Below are 25,676 nucleotides of genomic sequence, written 5' to 3'. Positions count from 1 at the left end.
GAGACCCCACTCGCTCACTGGGATCCCACCTGCTGAACTGCTCATGAAAAGAGCACTTAAGGCAAGGCTCTCGTTAGTTCACCCTGATCTACATGAACAGGTAGAGAGCAGGTGGCTTCAACAAAGTACATATCAAGATAGCGCAAATGTGTCACGCAAGATTGAAATCAATGATCTTGTATTTGTATTAAATTATGGACAAGGTTCCAAGTGGCTTCCTGGCACTGTAGTGGCGCAGGGTGTTTGGGGTCAAACTTTCAAATAGACTCATTCACCGGAAACACTTGGACCAAATCAAACTCAGATTCACAGACTATCCTGAGCAACCCACCTTGGACCCTACATTTTTTGATCCCCCAACATACACACCAGTGGCAATCGGCACTACGATTGACCACGAAGCAGAACCCATCGTCCACAGCAGCCCTGCAGGGCCCAACACACCAGGCAGCCCAGCAAGGCCAGCTGCACAGCAGCCCAGTGAGGGCCCAACAAATGATTCAACAACACCAGCTTTCACACCGAGACGATCAACCAGGGCAAGGGCCCCAGATCAACTCACATTGTAAATAGTTGCATTGACGTGGTGGGGGGGGGGGGGGGAGGTTTACATATGTGATATTTACTCTGTACAGCCACCAGAGGGTTCATCCCTTGGAGTCCCAAGGGATCCCATAATCCCTTGGGAGCACAGGTATTTAAGGAGGCTTCACAGGTTGGAGAGGCACTCTGGAGACCTGCAATACTTTGAGCTCAGTGTTCAGTCTGACTCTTTCTCCACAGGTTTGAGCTTGAAACCGACCACAAACCGCTCATTTCACTGTTTTCAGAAAGCAAAAGATATAAACACCAATGCTTCGTCCCACATGGGCACTAACGTTGTCCGCCTCTGACTATGTTATCTGCCACAGACCAGGCACGGAGAACTGTGCTGATGCCCTCAGTCGGCTACCATTGCCCACTACCAGGGTGGAAATGGCACAGCCCGCAGATTTGCTTCTGGTCATGGATGCTTTTGAGAGCAAGGGGTCACCAGTCACTGCTCACCAGATCAGGACCTGGACCAGCCAGGATCCTGTGCTATCACTTGTAAAAAGAAACTGCGTCCTCAATGGGAGCTAGTCGGCCATTCCCGGGGAAATGCAAGATGAAATTAAGCCGTTTCACAGACGAAAGATGAAATGTCCATCCAGTGGATTGTCTCTTATGGGGTAATCGTGTGGTTTTGCCAGAAAAAGGCAGAGAAACGTTTATACGCGACCTACACAATACCCACCCAGGCATAGTCATGAAGAAGGCTATAACCAGGTCGCATGTTTGGTGGCCCAGCAATGAATCGGACTTGGAGTCATGCGTAAACCAGTGCAACACGTGCTCACAATTGCGCAATGCACCAAGGGAGGCGCCATTGAGTCTGTGGTCATGGCCCTCCAAACCGTGGTCCAGGATCCACGTAGATTTTGCTGGCCCCTTTCTCAGAAAGATGTTTTTAGTTGGAGTGGATGCTTACTCTAAATGGATTGAATGCGTAATCATGTCATCCAGCACATCCACTGCCACCATTGAAAGCCTCCGGGCTATGTTCGCCACCCATGGCTTGCCCGACGTCCTTGTCAGTGACAATGGACCGTGTTTCACCAGCTCGGAATTAAACGAGTTTTTGACCCGCAATGGCATCAAGCATGTCAGATCTGCCCCATTTAAGCCCGCATCCAATGGTCAAGCGGAACGGGCAGTCCAAACTATCAAGCAGAGCCTGAAATGCGTGACAGAAGGCCCCTTGCAGATCCGCTTATCTCGGGTTCTGCTCAGCTAGCGGACGCAACCCCATTTGCTCACTGGGGTTCCCACTGCAGAATTATTAAATGAAGAAAGCACTCAAAATCAGGCTCTGCCTAGTCCACCCAGATCGAAATGATCATGTGGAAATCCAGCGTCACCGGCAAGACATGTACCACGATCGCGTGGCTGTATCGCATGACATTGATGTTACCGACCCTGTGTTTGTCCTGAATTACGGTCATGGTCCTAAATGGGCCGCTCACAATGTCTTGGCCAAGGAAGGAAATAGAGTATTTATAGTCAAACTATTGAATGGACAAACATGCAGAAAGCATTTGGATCAGACCAAACTGTGGTTCACCAACAACCAGGAACATCCTGAAGAGGACATCACCATCATTGATCCACCAACACACACCCATCCAGCAATCGACCTCGCTGTCAATCAAGAGGATGAACCCACCATTCCCAACACTCCTGTCAGACCAGCCGCGCCGCAGTGAAGCAATGGTCCGACCAACTCACCCATGCCAAAGTTTGAACTCAGACGATCAACCAGGGAGCGTAGGTCCCCAGATCTTCTCAACTTGTAAATAATTTGTATCAAAGACTTTGGCGGGGGTGTTAGGGGTAGAGGAGTGATGTTATGTATGTAAACATTGTAACTGTAAGACTGGCCACCAGAGGGCGCAACTGTTGGAGGCCCAAGGGTCACCTGCACACCTCGCGCAAGGGAGTATAAAAGGTTGTCTGCCATGCTGCTTAAGCACTCGAGTTGTATTAAAGAGACTAAGGTCACATAAGTTTTAGCTCACGGTACTCAATCTTGTGGGAGTTCTTCCATACTTAACAGATCCTGTTTCAAAACCTTGTTGATCGTAGCCTTGTAGTCTCCACAGATTCTGACTGCCATCACTTTTCAGCACAGGAACAATGGGGCTGGCCAATTCATTAAATTCAACCGATGATATGATCCCTTCACGCTGGTGTCTGTCCAGTTCGATTTCGACCTTCTCCCTCATCATACACTGAACTGCCCAAGCTTCATGATGGACGGGTCTTGCATCAGAGTCCACGTGGATCTGCACCTTGGCTCCCATGAAGTTGCTGTTGCCTGGTTCGAACAGCGAGGGAAACTTGCTCAGTACTTGGGCACGTGTATTTTTCTCCGACGACAGCGCCTTGATGTCGTTCCAATTGCATCTGATTTTTTCAAGACAGTTCCTGCCGAACAGCATTGGGCCATTGCCTGGGACAATCCATAGCGGTAAGTCATGAACCGCACCATCATGCGATTGTGGCACTGCCAATCACCGTTATGAGTTCTATGGCATACGTGCGCAACTTGACATTGACTGGACTCAGCCTGGGCCTCACAGCCTTAGTATCTCAGCTTGTCGAATGCCCTCTGGCTCATTATCGATTGACTCACCCCCGTGTCCAGTTCCATCGGTACCGGTACCCCATTAAATTTCACGTTGATTATTATCGGTTTGCTCTTAGTTAGGAACGAGTACAGTCCATACACTTCCTCCTCTGGTATCTCGGATTGCGTATCCGGATCCGCACTAGTCTGACTATCATCCTCCACGTGGTGTGTCGCAGCACGCTTGCTCATCTGCGGACAATTGCGCTGGAGATACCTCACTCTCAGACAGCCTTTGTAACTATATTGCTTAAATCGGCACTACTGGTGCCGGTGATTTCCCCCACGATGCCAACACGGAGAAATCGGATGCATTCCCACTGGCGGACTTTGGTCAGCCACAGGTTTCGTGTACCTAGTTGGGTAAGCCCTGCCATGAGTCGCTCTGCCAAACCAATCATATTTACAGTACTTGCTGAGTTTCGATTTTTCACTGATATCTGCTTTAGACTTCTATCCGTCATCATGCATGACTGAGCGATCGTGATGGCCCTGTTCAAGTCCAACGTCTACACCGCGAGTAGTTTATACAGGATCACCTTGTGATTGATGCCGAATACAAAGAAGTCCTGCAGCATGTCTGCCAACACAGCCCCGAACTTACACGTTCCCGCTAGACATCTCAGGTCAGCAACGAATTCCGCCGCATTCTGGCCCTCTCAGCGAATGTGCGTGTAAAATCTGTATCTCCAGATGATGATGCCTTCGTCTAGCTTAAGGTGGTCCTCTACCAGTATACACAATTCTTCATACGTCTTCTCTGTTGGACTCACAGGCAGTAGAAGATTCATCAGACCATAAATTTTTGGACCGCAAACCGTGAGGAACACTGCCCGGCGCCAACCTCCTCCATTTTGTTGGCCATGAAGAACTGGCTCAAACAGCTCACAAAGTCTGCCCAATCTTCTCCTTCCACAAATCGCTCCAACAATCCAATTGTGCTCATTTTTGCATACAAAGGTTCTTGTTTCCTCGTTGCCAAATGTTGTGTATGCAAGAAAGACTGAGTACTGTTTAACTCCAAGAGGTATGACCTTGGCTCGGCTTTATTAAGACCCAAAGTGACTGATATACAAAATAGTTGGCCTTTTATACTTGGGCTGCACACACATGCGTGCAGCCCAATAGCCTCCAACAGTGACATCATCTAGTGGCTAGTGATCCCAAAAGTACATACATGACACATACTATGTCCCACACTAAGTTTCACTCGTCTGTCATCCTTGTCCTTACTGACCTATACTGGTTTTCTATTCCCCACCTCTGCCATTGAATTTAAAATTCTTGCCTTAATCTATATATTTCTCCATTGCCTTGCTCCACTTACCTCTGACCTCTATTAGCCTTATGTACCCACTGACTGGCCTTCTGTGCATCCTTTCCTCCTCTGCTCTACTTTTGGTGTCAGGTCCTTCAGCTCTCTCGGTCCTACTCTTTGGAACATGCCAAAAATCCAAAGTTTTTGTATTTCTCGTTCTACCCTGGAAAGTCTCCTGAAAGTCACTCTTTTCAACCAAGCTTTTGGTCGACTATCACCAGTTCTTTTCTTCCTCTGAAGCGCCTTAGGATCTTTTATCTTGAAGATGCTACATGACTAAGTTATTATAAAGAAACTTAGTGCACTGGATACAGCAAAGGCTATGGGCCCCAACAACATCCCGGCTGTTGTGCTAAAGACTTGTGCTTCAAAACTAGCCGTGCCACAAGCCAAGCTGTTTTAATACAACAACACTGGCATCTACCCAACAATGTGGAAAACTGCCCAGGTATGCCAAAAAGCAGGACCAATCAAGCCGGCCAATTATCACCCCTTCAGTCTTCTCTCAATCATCAGCAGTGATGGAAGGTGTCGTTGACAGTGCTATGAAGCAGCACTTACCAATAACCTGCTCACCGATGCTCATACTGGGTTTCGTCAGGAGCACTCAGCTCCAGACCTCATTACAGCCTTAGTCCAAACATGGACAAAAGACTGAATTCTAGAGGTGAGGTGAGGAGAGAGTGACTGCCCTTGACCTCATGGCAACTTTTAACCATGTGTGGCATCAAGGAGCCCTAGTAAAGTTGAACTCACTGGGAAAACTCTCCATTTGCTGGCGGCAGTCATACCTGTCACAAAGGAAAATGGTTGTTAGAGTTCAATCATTTCAGCTCCGTTGTTGGAGTTCAATAATCTCAGCTCCAGGACTTCACTGCAGGGGTTGAGGCCGTGTCCTAGACCCAACCATCTTCAGCTTTCCTCCCTCCAATGACCTTCCCTCCATCTTAGGGTCAGAAGTAAAATGTGCAATAATCAGCGAACAGTGTTCAGTTCCATTCACAACTCCTCAGATAATGAAGCAGTCCCCACATGCAGCAAAACCTGGATGACATTCAAACTTGGGCTGATAAGTGGCAAGTAACATTCGCACCACACAAGTGCCAGACAATGGCCATTTCCAACTAGTGTGAATTTAACCACCGCCCCTTGATATTCAACAGCATTACTATCACCAAATCCCCCACCATCAACATCCTGGGGGTCACCCTCGACCAGAAACGTAACTGGACCAGCCACATAAATACTGTTGCCACAAGAGCAGGTCAGAGACTGGATATTCTGTGGCAAGTGTTTTATCTCCTGACTCCCCAAAGCCTTTCCAGCATCTACAACGGACAAGTCAGGAGTGTGATGGAATACTGTCCACTTGCCTGGAAGCTCCAAAAACACTCAAGAAGCTCGACACATCCAGGACGCACCCCATCCACCACCTTAAACATTCACTCCCTTCACCACCGGCGCACCGTGACTGCAGTGCGTACCATCTACAAGATGCACTGCAGCTACTCGCCAAGGATTCTTCGATTGCACTTCTCAAACCCGCAGCCTCTGCCACCTGGAAGGACATGGGCAGCAGGAGATTGGGAACACATCACCTGCAAGTTTCCCTCCAAGTTACACATCATCCTGACTTGGAACTATATCGCCGTTCTTTCATAGTCGCTGGATCAAAATCCTGGAACTCCCTCCTTAACAGCACTATGGGAGTATCTTCACCACACGAACTGCAGCAGTTAAAGAAGGGGGCTCACAATCACCTTCGAGGGCAATAAATGCTGGCCTAGCCAGCTACACCCACATCCCATGAACGAATAAACAAAAAGTTATTGTTGCTGAGAAAAAAGAGAAATCTATTAAACAGGTTAGTAGCCAGTTCTGAATAGCATTGTTGGATGACTAGGAGCAGGTTACTCACATTCCGTCAGAGTTCTCGTTCACCAGAGGATCTGCTTAAGAGCAATTCTTTTCTAATTGACCTCAGGAAGGGACCTGATGGCCTTAAAAGTAACAGCCCAACTTCAGCAACAGAATAATATATTTATGTTTTATATACTAATACAATACTCCTGTCTTCATAAAACAGCAGATTCACTGATTTACTGTGAGCAGCAGCATGGGAGATCCACTAATGCTTATTAAAATTTTGCATCCATTACACATGCAAATCTCTGTGCTATGTTGGGAATACAATAGAAATAAAAGCAGCAGTAATTTTCTGTTGGTTTTATAGAAACTTCCCCAACAGAAAATATCTAATTGACCTTGGGGTGAGCTTATTTACAACAAGAAAACCTCATGGCCTTCAAAGGTGAAGTACCATGCAACACACAGCAACCCTCGCTCCCTCTTCAGCAGCAAGATAATGCTTTGGCCCCAAAAACCCACAATGTTTTTGAGGCATCTGGAACAGCCGTAACAGGAACTTGTGGCTGGACATCTACCTTGAGACCTGGGGTCTCCAAGGAAAGTGCACGGATCCTGCATCTGCTCCATGCGAAATGTAGGTTATAGCTGGAAGTGAAACTGACAGGATGACATCACATCACCGTTGGAAATCCTGCAAGTTACGTCTCCAGTGGTTCCAAAGTAATGTACGCCTGTATGAAACAGGGATACGGTAATGTCAGGAAGGTGGAAGTGGGACCCAGCAGATACTAAAAGACTACTGTAAGGAAACAGGGATGGGGGCCTGGTTTTTTCTTCTTGTGCCAAACCAGTTGCTTTGTTTTGTCACTTGCTAATGCTGCAGCGTCTGCCATGTCCCATCCCAAATGAGCATCCCATCTATTCCAGTGTGTTATATATGTGGACTTGTATTTACTCTGTATAGCCACCAGAGGGCCCATTCCCCAGAGATCCCATAATCCCTTGGGAGCACAGGTATTTAAGAAGGCTTCACAGGTTGGAGAGGCACTCTGGAGACCTGCAATAAAAGACTACGGTCACACTTTGAGCTCAGTGTTCAGTCTGACTCTTTCTCCATACACAACAATATAGGTATAGGTACCCGCCACTGTGTAGAAGTTATCTGACTGCAGGCATTCTGATTAGGTCAGACACATAATTTAGTGTTACTCCGCTGTCAGTTGTGGCTCAGTGGGTAGCACACTCGCCTCAGAGTCAGAAAGTTGTGGGCTCAAGTCCCATTCCAGGGACTTGAGCACATAAAATCTAGACGGACACTCCAGTGTCGTGCTGAGGGAGCGCTGCACTGTCGGAGGTGCTGTCTTTAAGATGAGATGTTAAACCAAGGCCCTGACACTATTTCAAAGATCCCATGGCACTATTTCGAAGAAGAGCAGGGGAGTTTTTCCCCGGTATCCTGGCCAATATTTATCCATCAATCAACATAACACAAACAGAGTATCATGGTCATTATCACAATGCTGTTTGTGGGAGCTTGCTTCTGTGCAATTTGGCTGCTGCATTTCCTACTTTACAACAGTGACTGCGTGCAAAACTCCTGATCAAGCACATTCCCAGGTGCTGGTCATGAAGATCCCCTAACAATTTGGACCTGAATTTATTTGGAATAAGTACTCCATTGGCTGTAAAGCACTTTGAGACGTCCGTTGGGTCGTGAAAGACGCTATATAAATCCAAGTCTTTCTTTCCGCCACTGTTACACTGGTAAAGTGAGGTCAGGATTTTCAGCCCCATTGTACATAGCATACATAATGCTATTGCCTTATAAATAGCATAAGGTTTTGAGTTATGAACAACTCCATAGGACATTTGCTAATAAATATAGACACAGACAAAAGCTAATCTTGTAGCCTCTCCTCTATTTGAAATTGATTGTCCCCTTTCTCTGGCTTTCTCCGATACTGAGCTGAAACATGCAACAAAATCAGAATCATAATAGTTTTATTTAGAGCACTGTCCATCACCTTTGGTACCGGTTTTCAGTTCCATAACAGATTCTCACAAATAACATGTGTCACACTTGGTGTGTCCTTGGTACCAAAGAGACTCGCATTTTTGATTGACTCCAATAACTATGATCAATATAATATCTTCCTCACAGACCCCTACAAATTATACCTATAATAAAAGGTTATAATGCCAATTTGTACACGTTAATGTTGTTCTTATGATCTGCCTACAAGTCTGATCTTTCCATGCCCTTTGGACTGCTCAGCCCATATCAACTTTGACCCTTTTGTGCATGTGCAGCCCCCACTGCCATTGATCCACATCATTAGTGCGCGTAGACACTCATCACCCTCACTCTCCAGGAGCCATGTCACAGGAAGTCAACGAAGGTGAAATTAAAACAAAGCTGGAAACACTCAGCAAATCAGGCAGCATCTGTGGAGAGAGAAAAAGAGTTAATATTTCACGTCGATGGCCTTTCATCAGAACTGGAAGCTGCTTTATTCAAATAGTGACATTTGAATCAAAATTTTGCAGAAAATGTCTCATTGAAATTTTGTTGCCTAATTCTTACCTTTTTTAATTCAAGTTATTTATTCATTTGAATTCAAATTCCCAGCTCAACTAGGTCGTCATCAGTGAAGTGAGCTTTCAACCCATGGTCAACATCGGGTGCTCAGCTGTGGCAGCCTGCCTGCCCCCACCCCCACTGCCCACCCCCCACCCCACTCGAATGCATTGCGTCATCGAATGGATTGAGCGCAGTTTGAGAACGTGGCTAGCCAGAAGTTCAAGTTCCTTACCAGTGAGGAAAAATACAAGATTAAATGTGGAGGAGAACCCTGGAGTAATTCAGAAAATTGTGTCACAAAAATGTAACTTCCCTCTACACCTACCTGAAAAACAAGGAATTACTGCTAGTTACGAGCAGTATCTTTGCAGCTAAAGGAAGAGGGGGTTCACATTTTGGCTTGCCTCAACATCAGATCGACTTTACTGAATTGGTTCTAGCCAACCAGAGCAGCCAACCTTCCTGGAATACCCAGCCTAGTTTTCCTTCTAGAAATCGGATCTGACCCAGTTTCTGCATCACAAATCAGCGACTTCAAAACTACTATGCATTCAACTCCAAGGGGAGAGACAAGCAGTGGTCCCACACACAGTAACCAGAGGTAGAGGAGCCAGCCCCAACAACCACGGCATCCAATTACGTGTGAATGTTGCAGATGACAACCAAGCCAGGTGTCCTGATGGGACCTTTTTCTGCTCTAAATAGAAATGGACAATTGTGCTGTTAGCAGAAAGCATACCCATTCCTCGAGTATTTGACAAATACCTGAACTTGCGCAGCTTGAACCTCCCTTATCCAGAACCTCCCCTCATCCAGAACCATTCCCGGTCACCGGGTCGCGAATGTGCAGAACTCCTGACATGAACAAATTGAAGTCTTTCCTCGCTGCCGACTCCCGCAATCGCTGGCCTGACCCCGCCCCACCCCACGATCTCTCTGCCCCACTCCCAGCCCCAATATCTCCTTGCTCAGTACCTGTACCATCCAATTTAACGGATAAGGGAGGTTCAACTGTATAGTGCTCAAGTTTACTAACAGTATGAGTTGATAGCTGAAACCCAGTTACACTGCGTGGAATTGGTTTTATCTCGATCATAACCCCTCACCCACTCTAAACTATTAGCAATTTCCTATTTTGATATATATTAACAACATGGACATGGGTATACAGGGCATAATTTCAAAGTTTACAGATGACAGAACTCAGCAGTGTAGTAGACAATGAGGAGGATAGTAACAGACTGGTGAAATGGGCAGACATGGCAGATGAAATTTAATGGAGAGACAATAAAAACTAAATGATACAGTTTTAAAGGGGGTGCAGGGACCTGGGGGTGTGTGTACACAAGTCTTTGAAGATGGTAGGACAAGTTGAATAGGCTGTTCAAAAAGCATATGGGATCATTGGCTTTATTAATAGAGGCGGAGAGTACAAAAGCAAGGAAGTTATGCTAAACCATAATAAAATAATGGTTAGGCCTCAGCTGGAGTGTTGTGTTCAATTCTGGACATCGCACTTTAAGATGTCAAAGCCGGAGAGATATTTACTAGAATGTTACTAGTGATGATGGACTTAATTTATGTGGAGAAACTGGGGTTGTTGTTCTTAGAGCAGAGAAGGTTAAGAGGAGATTTGATAGATGTGTTCAAAATCATGAACAGCTTTGATAGAGTAAATATGGAAAAACTCTTTCCAGTGACAGGAGGGCTGATAACCAGAGGACACAGATTTAAGGTAATTGGAGGCGACAGAAGAGGGAAAAAAAATTAGGCAGCGAGTTGTTGTGATCTGGAATGCACTGCCTGAAAGGGTGGTGGATGCAGATTCAATACTAACTTTTAAAAAGGAATTGGATAAACACTTGGAAGGAAAAAAAAACAACCCTATGGGGAAAGAAGAATGGAGTGGGACTAATGAGATAGCTCTATCAAAGATCTGGCACAGGTATGATGGGCTGAATGGCCTTCTGTGCCATATCATTCTATGATTACATTCAAATTTAAATTTTCATCCATTGTGGTTCTAAAGTCACACTATTAGAACACTTCAAAGAATCACAGAATACATCATAGATATAGGCCATTTTTGGTTTACTCTTTAGCACAGCGGTTGCAGCAGAGTCCCAGTATTAAATATGGTGTGGTACTAAAGCATACAGACTAGGAAGTTCCCAAGTTCCAGCCTTGATCTGTGCAAGGTTGACTGATCACAGTGGGTTGCTATAATTAGCCTCATTGGGTCTGACTAGGGAAAGAAACATTTGGCCAGCATTTTCACCATCAGCAATAGCAGCTGAAAATGTATCTGCCAGGTGAGGCCAGGATTGGGTTTGATGTGGTATACCACATTTGAATAGCCTACTGAGATTACAGTCAAGAATCCCATGAATAATGGTCGCTTAGGTGAAATACCCGAGAATTGATGCCATTTGTGAGCCAGTAATCCAGCACGGGTGGCTGCCTCGAACAAGAGTACAAGGAGAAAGTGAGTAGAAAATAAGACCGACTTTTCAAATGTGACTTTTTTTTGTGATCACTTGTGGCTAATGCTTGCACTTGCAATTATCCAACAGCTTCGTTATAAGTCTCATCAACAACCCTTCTGAACCAGAGACAGACATAGGCCTTGAAGTGACTGTTAGTTTCCAGGATCGCTCAGTTATACGAAATGCCAAAGTTTCAGGCAAATGGGGAAAAGAAGAGAAAAACATACCTTATTTTCCTTTCACACCTATGCAGCACTTCAAGGTGAGTGTCAACTTTCCTCAAATAAAACTACATTAAAATTATGCCATTTTTAGGTAGTATCCTCATGAAATATGTGAAAGACAAGACAGTGTAGATATACCATTTGTTCTAAAGTGAATGTGCAGAAAATCACAAGCTAGCAAGCACAATAGTGGAATTTTTACTTGTACTGGGCAAATGCATAAATGGAACAGTTCTTTTCTACCAATTCTATGCATAATAAAGGAAAATAATTTCTTGGTGGAGCAGTTATGTTCAAAATCTTTGATCCCTCCGTTTAGGAATACTCCCCACCAACCATACAATGAGCAGCAGAGACATGCCAGGCCTAATCCCTCATCTGTGCTGAGTTAACTGATCTGAGCCAGAGTCGCAGTGAGAGCACAACAACTGGCATCGGTGCCCTTGGGTTAATAAAGAGGATAAAAACAAAATGGCCACACCTAATTGGTAATTCTCTATCTCTATTGGCTGTTGGGTGGTGTTGTAGGTTAGACACTAGCCTTTAAACTCTGGAACCTGGGTTCAAATCCAGTCCAGACTGATGGGGACGAAAGAGCAGGAAAGTGGGACTAATTGGATAGCCCTTTCAAAGAGCCGGCATAGGCACAGTGGGCTGAAAGGCTTCCTTCTGTACTATATGATTCTATGAAGTGCACGTGAGCATGAAGGATAGGTGAGGCGAACACTGATTAGATCACAATTGGAGTACTGTGTGCACTTAAATATATATAAGTTATTGTAACTATAACTGTTTGAGGTATTTGAATATAAATATCTGGGATGATATGGAAGAAATGTTGCATGTGGCCAGAGATCAAACGTGGTCTTAGTCACATTGGTCCATGCTAACTATATGCTATTAAGCATGTGGTTGGTATGAAATAATCCCATCAGCAAGAGTAAAACAAAAAAAAAAAGATTCAGACTGTACATAATTGCACAGATGATTCAAATTTTCAGACTCTTGTTCCCAAAAATCTACACCTGTACATAACTAACTTCAATGTATTGAATTCAGTTCATTTTCTGGAAATGTGCAGTACCTTTACAAGGAAAAACAACCTCAGCCAGTCCACTTCACTACCCTTCCACTGGTGTCTCACCATGAAGCCATGCTCAGACAGTGGTGAAGGGGGTAAGCACATGTTTGAATGATTGCCAACTATTTACAACTGGCACAGAACAATGAAAGCTATAACTCCACCTTTGGGTTCCAACACTTTGATAAACAAGAGTGAATGTTTTATTTTGTAACTTGGTGCCAGATATCAATGATCCTATAAAAAACAAACACATTAAAGCTGGCAGACTGCTTTTCTGCTTTGATTTTGTTCATTGAACCAAGACGTCTGAGCTGCGTTCACTGGTGATGCATTTTGGAAGGATGGAGAGGCAACATAAACAACATGGTACAATTGTTATGGGGATGCAAGAACAGAGTGACCTGGAGATTCACATACAAAGCTTTGAAGTTGGCAGGACATGTTCATAAAAATACAGGATCCATGATTTTATAAATAGAGGCAGCGAACAAAAGCAAGGAAGTTAGACTTAACCTTTATTAATTATTAGTTAGGCCTCAGATGGAATAGTGTGTCCAATTCTGGGCACCACGCTTTAGGAAGGATGTCAAAGCCTTAGAGAGGGCGCAGAGGAAATTTAGCACAATATACCAGGAATGAGGGACTTCGGTTATATGGAGAGACTCGCGAAGCTGAGATTGTTCTCCTTAGAGGAGAGAGAGTTAAGGGGAGATTTAATAGGTGTGTTCAAAATCTTGGAGATTTGATTGAGTAAATAAGGAGAAACGGTTTCCACTGACAGGTGGATCGGTAACCAGGGATCACAGATTTAAGATAATCAGCAGAAGAACCAGAGAAGAGATGATGAGACATTTTTTTTTTTAAAACATAGCAAATTGTTAGGATCTGGAATGCACTGCCTGAAAGGGTGGTAGAAGCAGATTCAATAGTAACTTTAAGGAATTGGATAAATACTTGAAAAGGAAACATTTGCAGGGCTATGGGGAAAGAGCAGGTGAGTGGGACTAATTGGATAGCTCGATCAAAGAACCGGCACAGGTACAATGGTCTGAATGATTCCATGATTGAAAATATGTCACAAATTGTACAAATATTTGATTTCAGATGGAAATCCTATGTGAACATCAGCAGTTCCGGGTCCAGGTCGATGGACAGCAGCTATTTGATTTTACATATCGCGTCCAGCAACTACAAAAACTAACTGCTTTAAAAATTATAGGTGACGTTCGACTGACGAAAGTAGCTTGATTTTTGTAATAGTAGTTAAAAAGGCACATTAACAGGTAGGAGTGGTTTCCCCGATTTTATAACTTGCTAAGATTTTTTTTTAAGTCTGCAGACTCTCTGATCCTGCACCAACTGTCGTTCTGAGCAGCAGCATAATTTTCTGCAAACGTATTTTTTTTTTATAATCATCAGGATTTGTTCAAGACAGTTCTGTGCACTTATGTTTTTCAAAAATCTGATTGGACTTCAAATGTGTACCAACAAATTGGACCAAGTTAAGAGCTTTTCCCTTTCTGTAATTAAATATTTCTGATGTTCCAAGATCCGTCTGCATTTGCTTTGAATTGTTCACATCGCACTGCAAACAGTCAGCCTTCTCATTGCATTAATAATGATGGTTTTCTTAGTCCAGTTATTCAGAGTACATCAGAACGATTCCACGAACAATAAAGGACATACCATCCCTACATACACTGTCCCCGCTTATCCCAGACAGCCACCTATATCTAGCAAATGGCACGTGTTCAGCGCGTCAGCTATCTCGGCAGTTCAAGCAGCTGTTAGCACCTTACAATTACTTGTCATTAAATCCTAACCCTACCCCATGGCCTCTAGAACTCCTGCCACTGATGTGAGCCCTTTTTGCTGGCTCGGTTATAAACTTTGGAAAGCATTCTTTTCTCATTTGGGTTACATATGACCCAACTTAAAAATGATAATGAATTGAGGCGACACATTCCAGCACCGTTAAAGATGAGAGTACGCCCAGCCAGTATAACTCACCCTCCTACAGACACCTGATGTTTCCATGGTTTTATTCTTAGCAATGTTGACAGATTAATCGGTTGTGAGTGCAGACTTCTAAATCACCCTCCAAGTTCTTTGCTTCACACCATCATTTGTTACACTGCCATCACCTATAGTGGGCAAATTTTGTTCACATGAACATGCCTGCTAGAAGTGATGAGGATTGTACACTTACTAACATAGCATTTTACTGACACCCCATTAACATTTCAGAAAGAAAAGCTGAACTATAAAGTCAATGTCAGTGTTTGCTAAGCAATCGGACAACACAGAAAAAGACTTGCATTTATATAGCGCCTTTCAGGTCCACCGGACGTCTCAAAGCAATGTAGTCATTGTTGTAATGTGGGGAAAGGGGCAGCCAATTTGTGCACAAGCAAGCCACAAACAGCAATGTGACAATGACCAGATAATCTGTTTTTTTGTTATGTTGATTGCGGGATAAATATTGGCCAGGACACCAGAGATAACTCCCCTTCTTTTTGAAATAGTGCCAACAGATCTTTTACGTCCACCCGAGAGCGAGAGGGCCTCGGTTGAACGTTTCATCCGAAAGATAGCACCTCCAACAATGCAGCACTCCCTCAGTACTGCACTGGAGTGTCAGCTTAGATTTATGTTCTCAAGTTCCTGGAGAGGCATTGGAGGGGTCTAGAGAGTAGCGTAGAGTGTTGTCAGCGTACATGTGGAAGCAGACATCACGTCTGCAAATGATGTTGCTGAGGGGAACAGCAGATGTAACTGCAGAGTGGAGAAGCTATTGCGAGAGATACTTTGGCTATGATTGGATAGGTAAGAGTGGAATCAAGTGAGGGCAGTCCCACTGAGCTGGATAACAGAGAGGTGTTCGAGGAGGTTGAGAAATTATTTCAGGCTGCAAGTGTTAGTGTCGGAGCCCCAACACTTAGCACAACTCCAAAACTGCTGGTCAGACGGTCATTTTACTGTGTTTTAGAAAAGGAATTTTGCTTTTCAAACTAACAATTTCAGCTAACTGAATCAAGAATGCTAATTTCTTCGTTGAGTCACAAAGCTGGCCGACATCCGCTTGTGGGGCAGAGGTAGTTAGTGCCCCGCACCGCCATCTTAAGTAGTTTGCCGACTCTTGGGTCAGCTCCACTGACTGCATCCTAGCATGGTCCAGACTGACATCGTACAGCCCGGAACTCCGTTTTGGGTGCCAGGCTGCAAGCCCGGTCCCACGCTACCCTGGTGGCCATCAGATGCCTTGCAAGGTGCGCAGTGGCCGTCCCCTACACGGAGCATTTGCGTAGCGCTGCAGTCCTCGCCCCAGTAGCGCCCCGGGTCCCGTCCCTAATGGAAGTGGAACACATAAGATTGTGTTCCACTGCCTTTGAGGGCAGTAAGCCCAATTCAACAGCAAAGACAGGACTTCTGTACCAGGCACAGAAAGTCCCAGTCCCCAGCTGATTACCACCCCCAATCAGGGCATAGGGCAATTTCGCCTTCCACAATCTTTACTACACCATCCACAGAACAGGCCAAATAGAAGTTTTGTATATCACTACAAGACAAGTGTTGGAAATGAGGTCAGCAAGTGCATCACCTTGACCCACTCTCATATGACCTCAGCTCCAGAAAAGATTCATTCAGTCTATCATGTCAGTGCTAGATCTTCACTAGAGCAATCCAAAACTAATCCCACTACCCTGCTCTAATCCCAAAGTCTTGTAGCTCCCCCTGCTTCAAATATTAATCCAATTTTCACCTACAATGTCACAACCACTCCCAGTGGAAACGGTCCATGCTCCAACAGCCCTCTGTATAAAGACATATCTTCCCGCTCCTCATTCTCAGCAGACCTATGCTGACTCTTACAGGCAAAGATTCAGCACGTGACCCCTTTTTAAAGGGGCACAACCAATAAAGACTAAATTAACAAATTTTAACTAAAACTTAAATCAAATTAAAATGTTGCCTGTTCTGATGATGCACTCCAGTGCCCATCGATCACAGAAGGCCTCGAGCGTGCCAGTGAACACCACAAGCTCCATCTCCAGGGAAACCTGGGCGTGAACGTAGCTGCGGAAGAGGCAGTCAGGCCAAACGACCGCCCGCTGCCTGGACCTGTTGATGGCTATCTTGGCCAGGATGTAGACCTATACTGTCTTAATTTCCACAACAGCCCAACGACCAAAGGAGTAAACAGCCAATCAGAGAACACCTAAGCACTACCCATGTAACCAATTAATTAGCCTATTACCAGCTCAAACTAGTCCACAGTTAAGTCACCAAATAAACAAGTTTAAATAGCTCCATGTTAAACTCAAAATACTGTGAAATAAATGAAAATTTCAGTACCAAGGCCACAATCACTCCCGTTGAGTTGAGTTGAGTTCCAAAATCTGGCTATTCCCTCTCCATTGCCTTTTCACATCAATATTTTTCAGCTGGGATTTATACTGTCTTAATTTACACAATAGCCCAATTGCCACAGAACAAAACAACCAATCAGACAATACATCTAATCACACCCTCATGGAACTAATTAATTCACCTATTACCAGCTCAACAGCCCACAGTAATAGCATCAAGTCAACAAATTTAAACACTTCCAATATTGAGTAGCTAAAATTATGTAAATTAAATTCAAAATACAGTAAAATAAATGAAAATTTGAGTACTTATGTGCCGATCACTGCTACATGATCCACACATTCCTGGCCGTTAGCAGCTCGAGATTGATCTCGCTGCTCGGTTCAAAATGATACAGTCAACACTGGCATTGGCAGGGGTGTATGAACAGAAACATTTCACCCACCTGGCTCACCAATCAGTGGGATGTGGCAAGGTTATTGCAAAAATAAAAATTACATTCTTTGAACACATTTGATCACTGATAGAAATGTCCCTTTTATTAAAGAGTCAGAGACACGAGAGCATCAAACAATTACTGTAGGGCTTTCTTATATGTGAAATCACATTAGAGAATTAAAATAAATTCAGAAGAATTGCCATTTAATCGACATTCTATTGAGGCACGCCTTAAAGATGTTCAGGTACACAGGGGTGGGATGTGAGTTAATGCAGGGATCAATGGGCCTTGGAACAGTGGAGATTGGGTGTGAATCAGCATTTCATTATGTGTAGTGGTGATGAAGCAAAAGCCTGGGCCCAGAACAGTCAGCTTATTGTGTATTGTGCCAGTCCTTTACAAAGCAGCAGGCACACCATGTGCTGCTTTGATATGTTCAACTTGAGCACAAATTGGTACTAACATCAAAACTATACTTTTGCACGTTGGACTAATCTTTGGCCAGCCTGAGAAACAGACAGCTGAGCTAGATGGTGAATATTGTGGTACTAACTGAGGTGAGTATTATTCCTTAATTTGAGAAAAGGCAATTATTCTTATTTGAACCAAATATGTATTAATGATATTAACAAGTTTCTAGTCAGTTGTGTTTCATCAGTCTCCCCGTTGTGGCCTATCTTTCACTTCAGCACTAACCATGTAGTTGGCATACACAAGCATTTAATTAAGTTCAGTACGTGCCTTCTTCTTCGATTTTCCCCCACCAAACCCCGTAACCCCACTTCATATTTCTAACAAAAATCTTGAATAATATTCAATTACTATCACAACAAAAAAAAAATTTTTTAAACATCTTTTGATCATTTTATCTTTCATGCGAGAAACTAAGATTCTTGTGAATCCTTTGATTTTTGTAACAAACTTTCATCCAGTTGTTTAAAGCAAGAAAGTAGGACTAAACTCCTTAACCCTGAACAAATCAGTTTTTTAAAACAAATTTCACAGCACAATTCCATTCAAAAATGTATTGAACAATCTGGATTTCTGATGGGGGCCCATGGGAGCTTGAGGCACCCATATGAGTCAACAATTTCAGGAAGTGGAGACTGCGGCAGAGAGCAGCAAATAAACAACTGCATACCAGAGCAGACAAGGAATTCGGGGCCCAGTCAGTGAACAAAATGTGTGCTTACCATTATCTTGATATTGCAGACAGAAAAGGGAATGAGAGACAAGTAAAATTCACAGAAGCCAAGCCAGGAGTCGTGGGAGACAAAAACCATACACGTTACTGAGACTGCTGAAAAAACATTCACTTAATTTTAAATTTCAAAATCACGAGATTTTAAAATTTGGGGGCATGTGATATTGCATGATTTCAAATTAATTCTGGGCCCCCTTGCTGTTGTCCCCAAGGAAGGTATCTGGGTTACTTTTAGATGATGTGTTAGTCTGATACAGATAAGAAAAAAAATAACACCCCAATCAGAGTTTTGGGTGAAGCCCCATTAATGTTTTACAAGGGAGGGGAAATGCTAGTTTTTTTTTTAAACTCTAGTTTCCTGGCCAAATGAGGTGCTCTCACCACAGTCCAACGATCAAACCTGGGATATTGTAGTCTATAAAGCTCAACTGTTCATAGTATAAGCTGCAGATCAATTTTAAACATCTTTGGTTTCAATATAAAATGGCTCTTTTATGGTCTGTGTCTCATTTAGTGTTCTGGTTTTGTGCCAGACCAAAACTTACAATTTTGCTTATCAGTTTAAATTGTATTTTCAATCATAACCTTTTCATTATTTGTAGTCCACATTTGTGAAAAGTCTATGCCCTTCTGTTTTTAATTCTCTATTATTTTCTCTCGCACCCTTTGCTAAATACCTTAGTTAAAATGTTATAATCAACATGGAGAAACATGATAGGCCTTTAATTCTCCACTTCCTCCTGACTTCCTTTTTATTAAAGGTCATTAATTAAGTAGTTAATTACTCCTCTTCCCAACATTTCTCTGAACTCTTGACTTTCCTCTTTCAAATTATCCTGACATTGATAAAAATATATGCCTGATGCCCACTTAGTTCCTAGAATTTTTGTTTTTTTTAAATCAAAGACCAAGGAGGTTATCTCGATCTCATTCAAAGAGTCATTGAAATGTTCCTTCTCTGCCTCTGAAAGCCTTTAATGGATAAAAATGTCCCAAGGCCCACCATGAGAGGGTGGGCAATAAACAATCACGAATTGAGAGAAGAATAAGAGATGACCGAGGACACTTTTGAAGGTGGGGAGAAAGGAAAGCAGGTGAAGGGGTCAGGCTGACAATTTCAGAGAGGATGGCTGAAGGCTTTGCCACTGATTGTGGAGCAGAGGAGGAGGGGTTGGGAGGTAAAAACACAGGAGGTGAAATTGGTCTTTGGTAGTCATGCAAAACAGGTGATACTAAATCGGCAGCCCGTTTTTCACCTTGCCCAAATTTATTTTCTGTTGGCTTGAATGGAAAAAAAAAAATCGGGCGGAATGTAAAAAGGGATTCTGATTCGCTATCGCCTTCTTTGCACAACCACCGGAGACCAATCTCACCCCTGCACAATCAACAGTGGACCTGAGCTGGAATGTGGGGTTGAGGGAGGTTAGAGTGGTAAGGTGGAGCAAGGCTATGGAGGGATTTATAGATGAGGATTTTGAAAGCAATCTGTTGATGGAGATCCAGCAGGAGTCATGAGAATGGATACATTAGGTGACTAGGATTTAACATGGGATAGATTGTGGGCAGCAGAACCTGGGATGAACTGCAGTTTGTGTAGGATAGGGCTTGAAGCTTTGAAGGTTGCGGTGGAGAGCCCAAGAGAAATCAAATCTGGAGGGGATTTTAGTGGCGGTACAGAGATGGGCTATTTTACCTCGGTGGAAATAGATAATCTTGATGATGGTGTGGATGTGGAGTTTGAAGCTCAGCTCAGGGTTTGGTAGAGTCCAAAAGCTCCAAGTCCTAGCCTATAAAAACTGCAACTCATCTAGGACTGACGGAGCTACAACAAGTGCTGGAGAAATACCACCAATGCTGTCTCCGCAAGATCCTGCAAATCCCCTGGGAGGACAGACGCACCAACGTCAGTGTCCTCGATCAGGCCAACATCTCCAGCATCGAAGCACTGACCACACTCGACCAGCTCCATTGGGCGGGCCACATTGTTTGCATGCCTGACACAAGACTCCCAAAGCAAGCGCTCTACTTGGAACTCCTACACAGCAAGCAAGCCCCAGGTGGGCAGAGGGAACGTTTCAAGGACACTCTCAAAGCCGCCTTGATAAAATGCAACATCCCCACCGACACCTGGGAGTCCCCGGCCAAAGACCGCCCTAAGTGGAGGAAGAGAATCCGGGAGGGCGCTGAGCACCTAGAGTCTCGTTGCCAAGAGAATGCAGAAAACAAGCGTAGACAGTGGAAGGAGCGTGCGGCAAACCAGACTCCCCACCCATCCTTCAACAACTGTCTGTCCTACATGTTACAGAGACTGTAATTCCCGTATTGGACTGTTCAGTCACCTAAGAACTCACTTTTAGAGTGGAAGCAAGTCTTCGAGGGACTGCCTATGATGATGATGATACCATCGACCAATCCCAGAGATTGCCAGTGCGAGACAGTTTACGTTTATTTTCTCTTCCAGCACTTTCACACTCAACTGATGGGGGCCTCTCTGTTGTTCTTCATTATGAATCTTTACTTTTTGTTTCTGGCTATGTAGGGTAAAAATCAGTTAGGGTTCCTGCTGCTGTTTACTATCCAGTGAACCCTGCTGGAACCACACTTGTATGGACATTAGATGAGGACAGAGTTAAATTTACTTCTGATGAACTCTGTTGGATGCTACCAACAGTCTCCTCCAATGGGAAAGGACATGTGTGTGGATGTTGGTGGAGAACAGGATTGGGCTCGGCTCTCATGCTTCCACAGTTGAATAGACTGTCAACATTTACTGGACTGGCACATAAATGGCTACTTGGACAAGCCACCAGAAGGTTGCTAGTGTCTGTGGTACCATACCACCTAGTGAGGAGTCAACACCTTCAGGAGAGGAGAGGAGAAGAAAAAGAGAGAAAATTGGAAATATGAAGACTTGCTCCAGACTCGTTAAATTAAAACAAAAACATTCCATTCCGCCCCCCATTCCACCCAAACAATTGTCTGCACCAATTTTTCTTCCCACCCTTTAAAGCGTGGATTCTTACTGGGGTTTGGTTACACAGGCACTCTCCAGAACTTTACCCAAGTGGCAAACATTCATGTGTTAGCCTTGACAGATCATGTCAACACACCATTCACCTGTGGTAAGTTGGGGAGTGGGGGGGCGGGGGAGCACAAGGGAGTTTGATCTTCTCCTCACATTCACTTTGAGCAAGAGTTTCTGAAAATGATAAGCCAAGGACACCAAATTCAGTGTCCCTGCTACCACTCTTGCTCAGATCAACTTACTCAGCAAAGTCCAGGGATTGAACCTGGGACTTTCCTGGTCTGTACAGCTCACTGGACCAGTGGCAAAGTCAGAAAAAAAAAACTTCTAATGACGATTCCTGAATGCTTCTTTGTTTTCTGCTTGAACTGATACATTTCTTAATGGAATCACACGGAATAGGGTTCTGCAGGTGTCAGCGACTCTATGGTACTATGAGAGCTGAGACAAGGTGCATTATCAGACTGTTTGACCATGAGAACATCACAGCCAAGCCTGGCATGTTAATTTTCTGGCTGTTGTCATTGGATAGAATTCAGGAGTAGGAACCCCTGTGAATTCCCCTCCTCATTATCATCATCAGTCGCCAGTCCAGGCACACAACCATTAGTAGGAAAGCCTGGACTCTGCCTGTTATGTATGCAACACATTGTAACCAGCATTCTACCGCCACCAGAGGGCGCATCTGTTGGAGTCCCAATGGACCCCAGCATCCCTTGGGAGCACTGCATATAAGCAGGCCTCCCATGCTGTGCCAGCACTCTGGAGTCAGAATAAAGAGACTAAGGTCACACTTACTCAAGTCCACAGTACTCAGTCACATTGCTTTATTTGAGATATAACAACTGGCGACGAGCAATAAATAACGAACCATCACACGAAAATGCAGAGAACTCTTGGTATTCTGGAGAAATTCTCAAGATGACGATTGGGAAGCCTTCGTGGAGCGACTCGACCAATACTTCGTGGCCAATGAGCTGGAAGGGAATGAGAACGCTGTCAAACGAAGGGCGATCCTCCTCACCGTCTGCGGGGCAACAACCTATGGCCTCATGAAGAATCTTCTTGCTCCGGTGAAACCAACAGCCAAATCGTATGAAGAACTGTGTACGCTGGTCCAGGAGCACCTAAATCCGAAGGAGCGCGTTCTGATGGCAAGGTACAGATTTTATACATGTCAACAGTCTGAAGGCCAGGAAGTGGCGAGCTACGACGCCGAACTAAGGCGCCTTGCAGGACATTGCGAATTCGCTGGATTCCTGAAGCAAATGCTAAGAGGCATTTTTGTGCTTGGCATTGGCCATGAGGTTATCCTTCGCAAACTATTGACTGTTGAAACACCAAACCTGAGCAAAGTCATAATGATAGTCAGGCATTTATGTCCACCAGTGATAACACCAAACAAATTTTGCAGCATAAAGATGCATCGGCAAATACTGTACACAAAGTAACGTCGTTTTCAAGTGGGAATGCATATGGCAGAACGTACACGCCTGCAGCTGCACGACCTCAGATGACAAGGAGTCCGCCATCAAGTGTGAATGCGAGGCAGTTAACACCTTGTTGGCGCTGCGGAGGTGATCATCGAGCCCATCAATGCCGCTTCAAACATTATGAGTGCAAAGGCTGTGGAACAATGGGACACCTCCAGCGAATGTGCAGACGAGCTGTAAACCACCACGTTGCAGAGGAAGACTGATCCATGGCGGATCAAACAGAACGAGATACTCGAACCGAGGAGGCAGAAGTATACGGGGTACACACCTTCACTATGAAATGTCCACCGATCATGTTAAAAGTTGAACTGAATGGAATTCCAGTATCCATGGAATTGGACACGGTGCGAGTCAGTCTGTCATGAGCAAAAAGGCCTTCGAGAGGCTGCGGTGCAACAAGGCACAAAGGCCCAAGCTGAGCCCTATTCATACCAAGCTGAGAACTTGCACGAAAGAGCTGATCTCTGTAATTGGCAGTGCAGCAGTAAAAGTCTCCTATGATGGACCGGTGTACGAACTACCACTTTGGATTGTACCAGGAGATGGCCCCACACTGTTCGGCAGAAGCTGGCTGGGAAAAATCCGCTGGAACTGGGACGACATCCGAGCGCTTTTGTCCGTCGATGACGCCTCATGTGCCCAGGTTTTGAGCAAGTTCCCGTCGTTGTTTGAGCCAGGCATCGGAAATTTCTCTGGGGCGAAGGTGTAGATCCACTTGGTTCCCGGTACACGACCCATCCATCACAAGGCACGTGTGATACCATACATGATGCGAGAGAAAGTGGAGATCGAGCTGGACAGGCTGCAATGGGAGGGCATCATCACGCCAGTTGAGTTCAATGAGTGGGCCAGTCCGATTGTTCCGGTTCTCAAGGGCGATGGCACGGTCAGAATTTGTGGAGACTATAAAGTAACGATTAACCGTTTTATGCTGCAGGACCAGTACCCACTATCCAAGGCAGACGACCTATTTGCGACGCTGGCAGGAGGGAAGATGTTCACCAAGTTGGACCTGACCTCGGCCTACATGACGCAGGAGCTGGCGGAATCTTAGAAAGGCCTCACCTGCATCAACACGCACAAAGGTCTGTTCATCTACAATAGATGCCCGTTTAGGATTCGATCGGCCATGGCTATTTTTCAAAGGAACATGGAGAGTCTGCTAAAGTTGGTTCCGCGCACTGTGGTTTTCCAGGACGACATATTGATCACAGGTCGGGACACCATAGAACACTTGCAAAACCTGGAAGAGGTTTTAAGTCGGCTAGATCGTGAGGGACTCCGGTTGAAACGCTCGAAGTGTGTTTTCCTGGCACCAGAGGTCGAGTTCTTGGGCAGAAGAATCGTGGCAGACGGCATCAGACCCACCGACGCCAAGACGGAGGCCATAAAAAACACGCTGAAGCCACAGAACGTGACGGAGCTGTGGTCGTTCCTGGGACTCAATTATTTTGGTAATTTCCTACCCGGGTTAAGCACCTTGCCAGAACCTCTACATGTGTTGCTACGCAAGGGAGATGGACTGGGTATGGGGGAAATCACAAGAGACTGCTTTTGAGAAAGCCAGAAACCTGTTACGTTCCAACAAACTGCTTGTTCTGTATGACCCATGTAAACGTTTTGTGCTAGTTTGCGATGTGTCTTTGTACGGGGTCGGGTGTGTGTTACAACAAGCAAACGAATCGGGAACATTGCAACCGGTCGCCTATGTGTCCAGGAGTTTGTCCAAGGCCGAAAGGGCCTACAGCATGATTGAAAAAGAAGCTCTGGCATGCGTTTACGGGGTAAAAAAAATGCACCAGTATCTGTTTGGGGTTAAGTTCGAGTTAGAAACTAACCATAAGCCGCTCATAGCGCTATTCTCAGAAAGCAAAGGAATTAATACCAATACCTCTGCTCGCATCCAAAGATGGGCACTCACGCTGTCTGCATATAAATATGTAATTCGCCACAGGCCAGGCACAGAGAACTGCGTTGATGCTCTCAGTCGGCTACCATTGCCCACCACCAGGGTGGAAATGGCACAGCCTGCAGACTTGCTCTTGGTGATGGATGCATTTGAAACGAAAAATCACCCGTTACGGCCCGCCAGATCAGGACCTGGACCAGCCAGGATTCTTTACTGTCCCTTTTAAAAAAACTGTGTCCTCCATGAGAGCTGATCCAGCGTCCCAGCGGAGATGCTTGAAGAGCCCAAGCCGTTCCAGCGGCGCAAAGACGAATTATCCATACAGGCGGACTGTCTTTTGTGGGGTAATCGCATGGTTTTGCCCAAGAAAGGCAGGGAAACGTCCATACGCGACCTACACAGTACCCACCCAGATGATGAAAGTTATAGCCAGATCCCATGTGTGGTGGCCCGGCATCAACT

At 44.8% G+C, this 25,676-nt stretch overlaps 1 protein-coding gene across 4 annotated transcripts in view; it reads left to right on the top strand.

The window, feature by feature from the left end:
* The window catches only part of LOC139262275 (galectin-related protein), a 41,139-nt gene extending 26,819 nt beyond the window's left edge, over positions 1-14,320 (top strand). For all 4 annotated transcript variants that reach the window (XM_070877429.1, XM_070877430.1, XM_070877428.1 and 1 more), the window contains exons 3-4: positions 11,550-11,724; positions 13,875-14,320. In XM_070877429.1, the coding sequence (XP_070733530.1) occupies positions 11,550-11,724; positions 13,875-14,018 (319 nt within the window). In that variant the 3' untranslated portion in view covers positions 14,019-14,320. The remainder of the gene's footprint in view (positions 1-11,549; positions 11,725-13,874) is intronic.
* Positions 14,321-25,676: the final 11,356 nt, after the last annotated feature.

Source organism: Pristiophorus japonicus, chromosome 4 (assembly GCF_044704955.1).
Source record: "Pristiophorus japonicus isolate sPriJap1 chromosome 4, sPriJap1.hap1, whole genome shotgun sequence".
Lineage (NCBI taxonomy): Eukaryota > Metazoa > Chordata > Chondrichthyes > Pristiophoridae > Pristiophorus > Pristiophorus japonicus.
The sequence above is the reverse complement of the archived record's forward strand: the minus strand, read 5'-3'. Positions and strand labels throughout refer to the sequence as shown.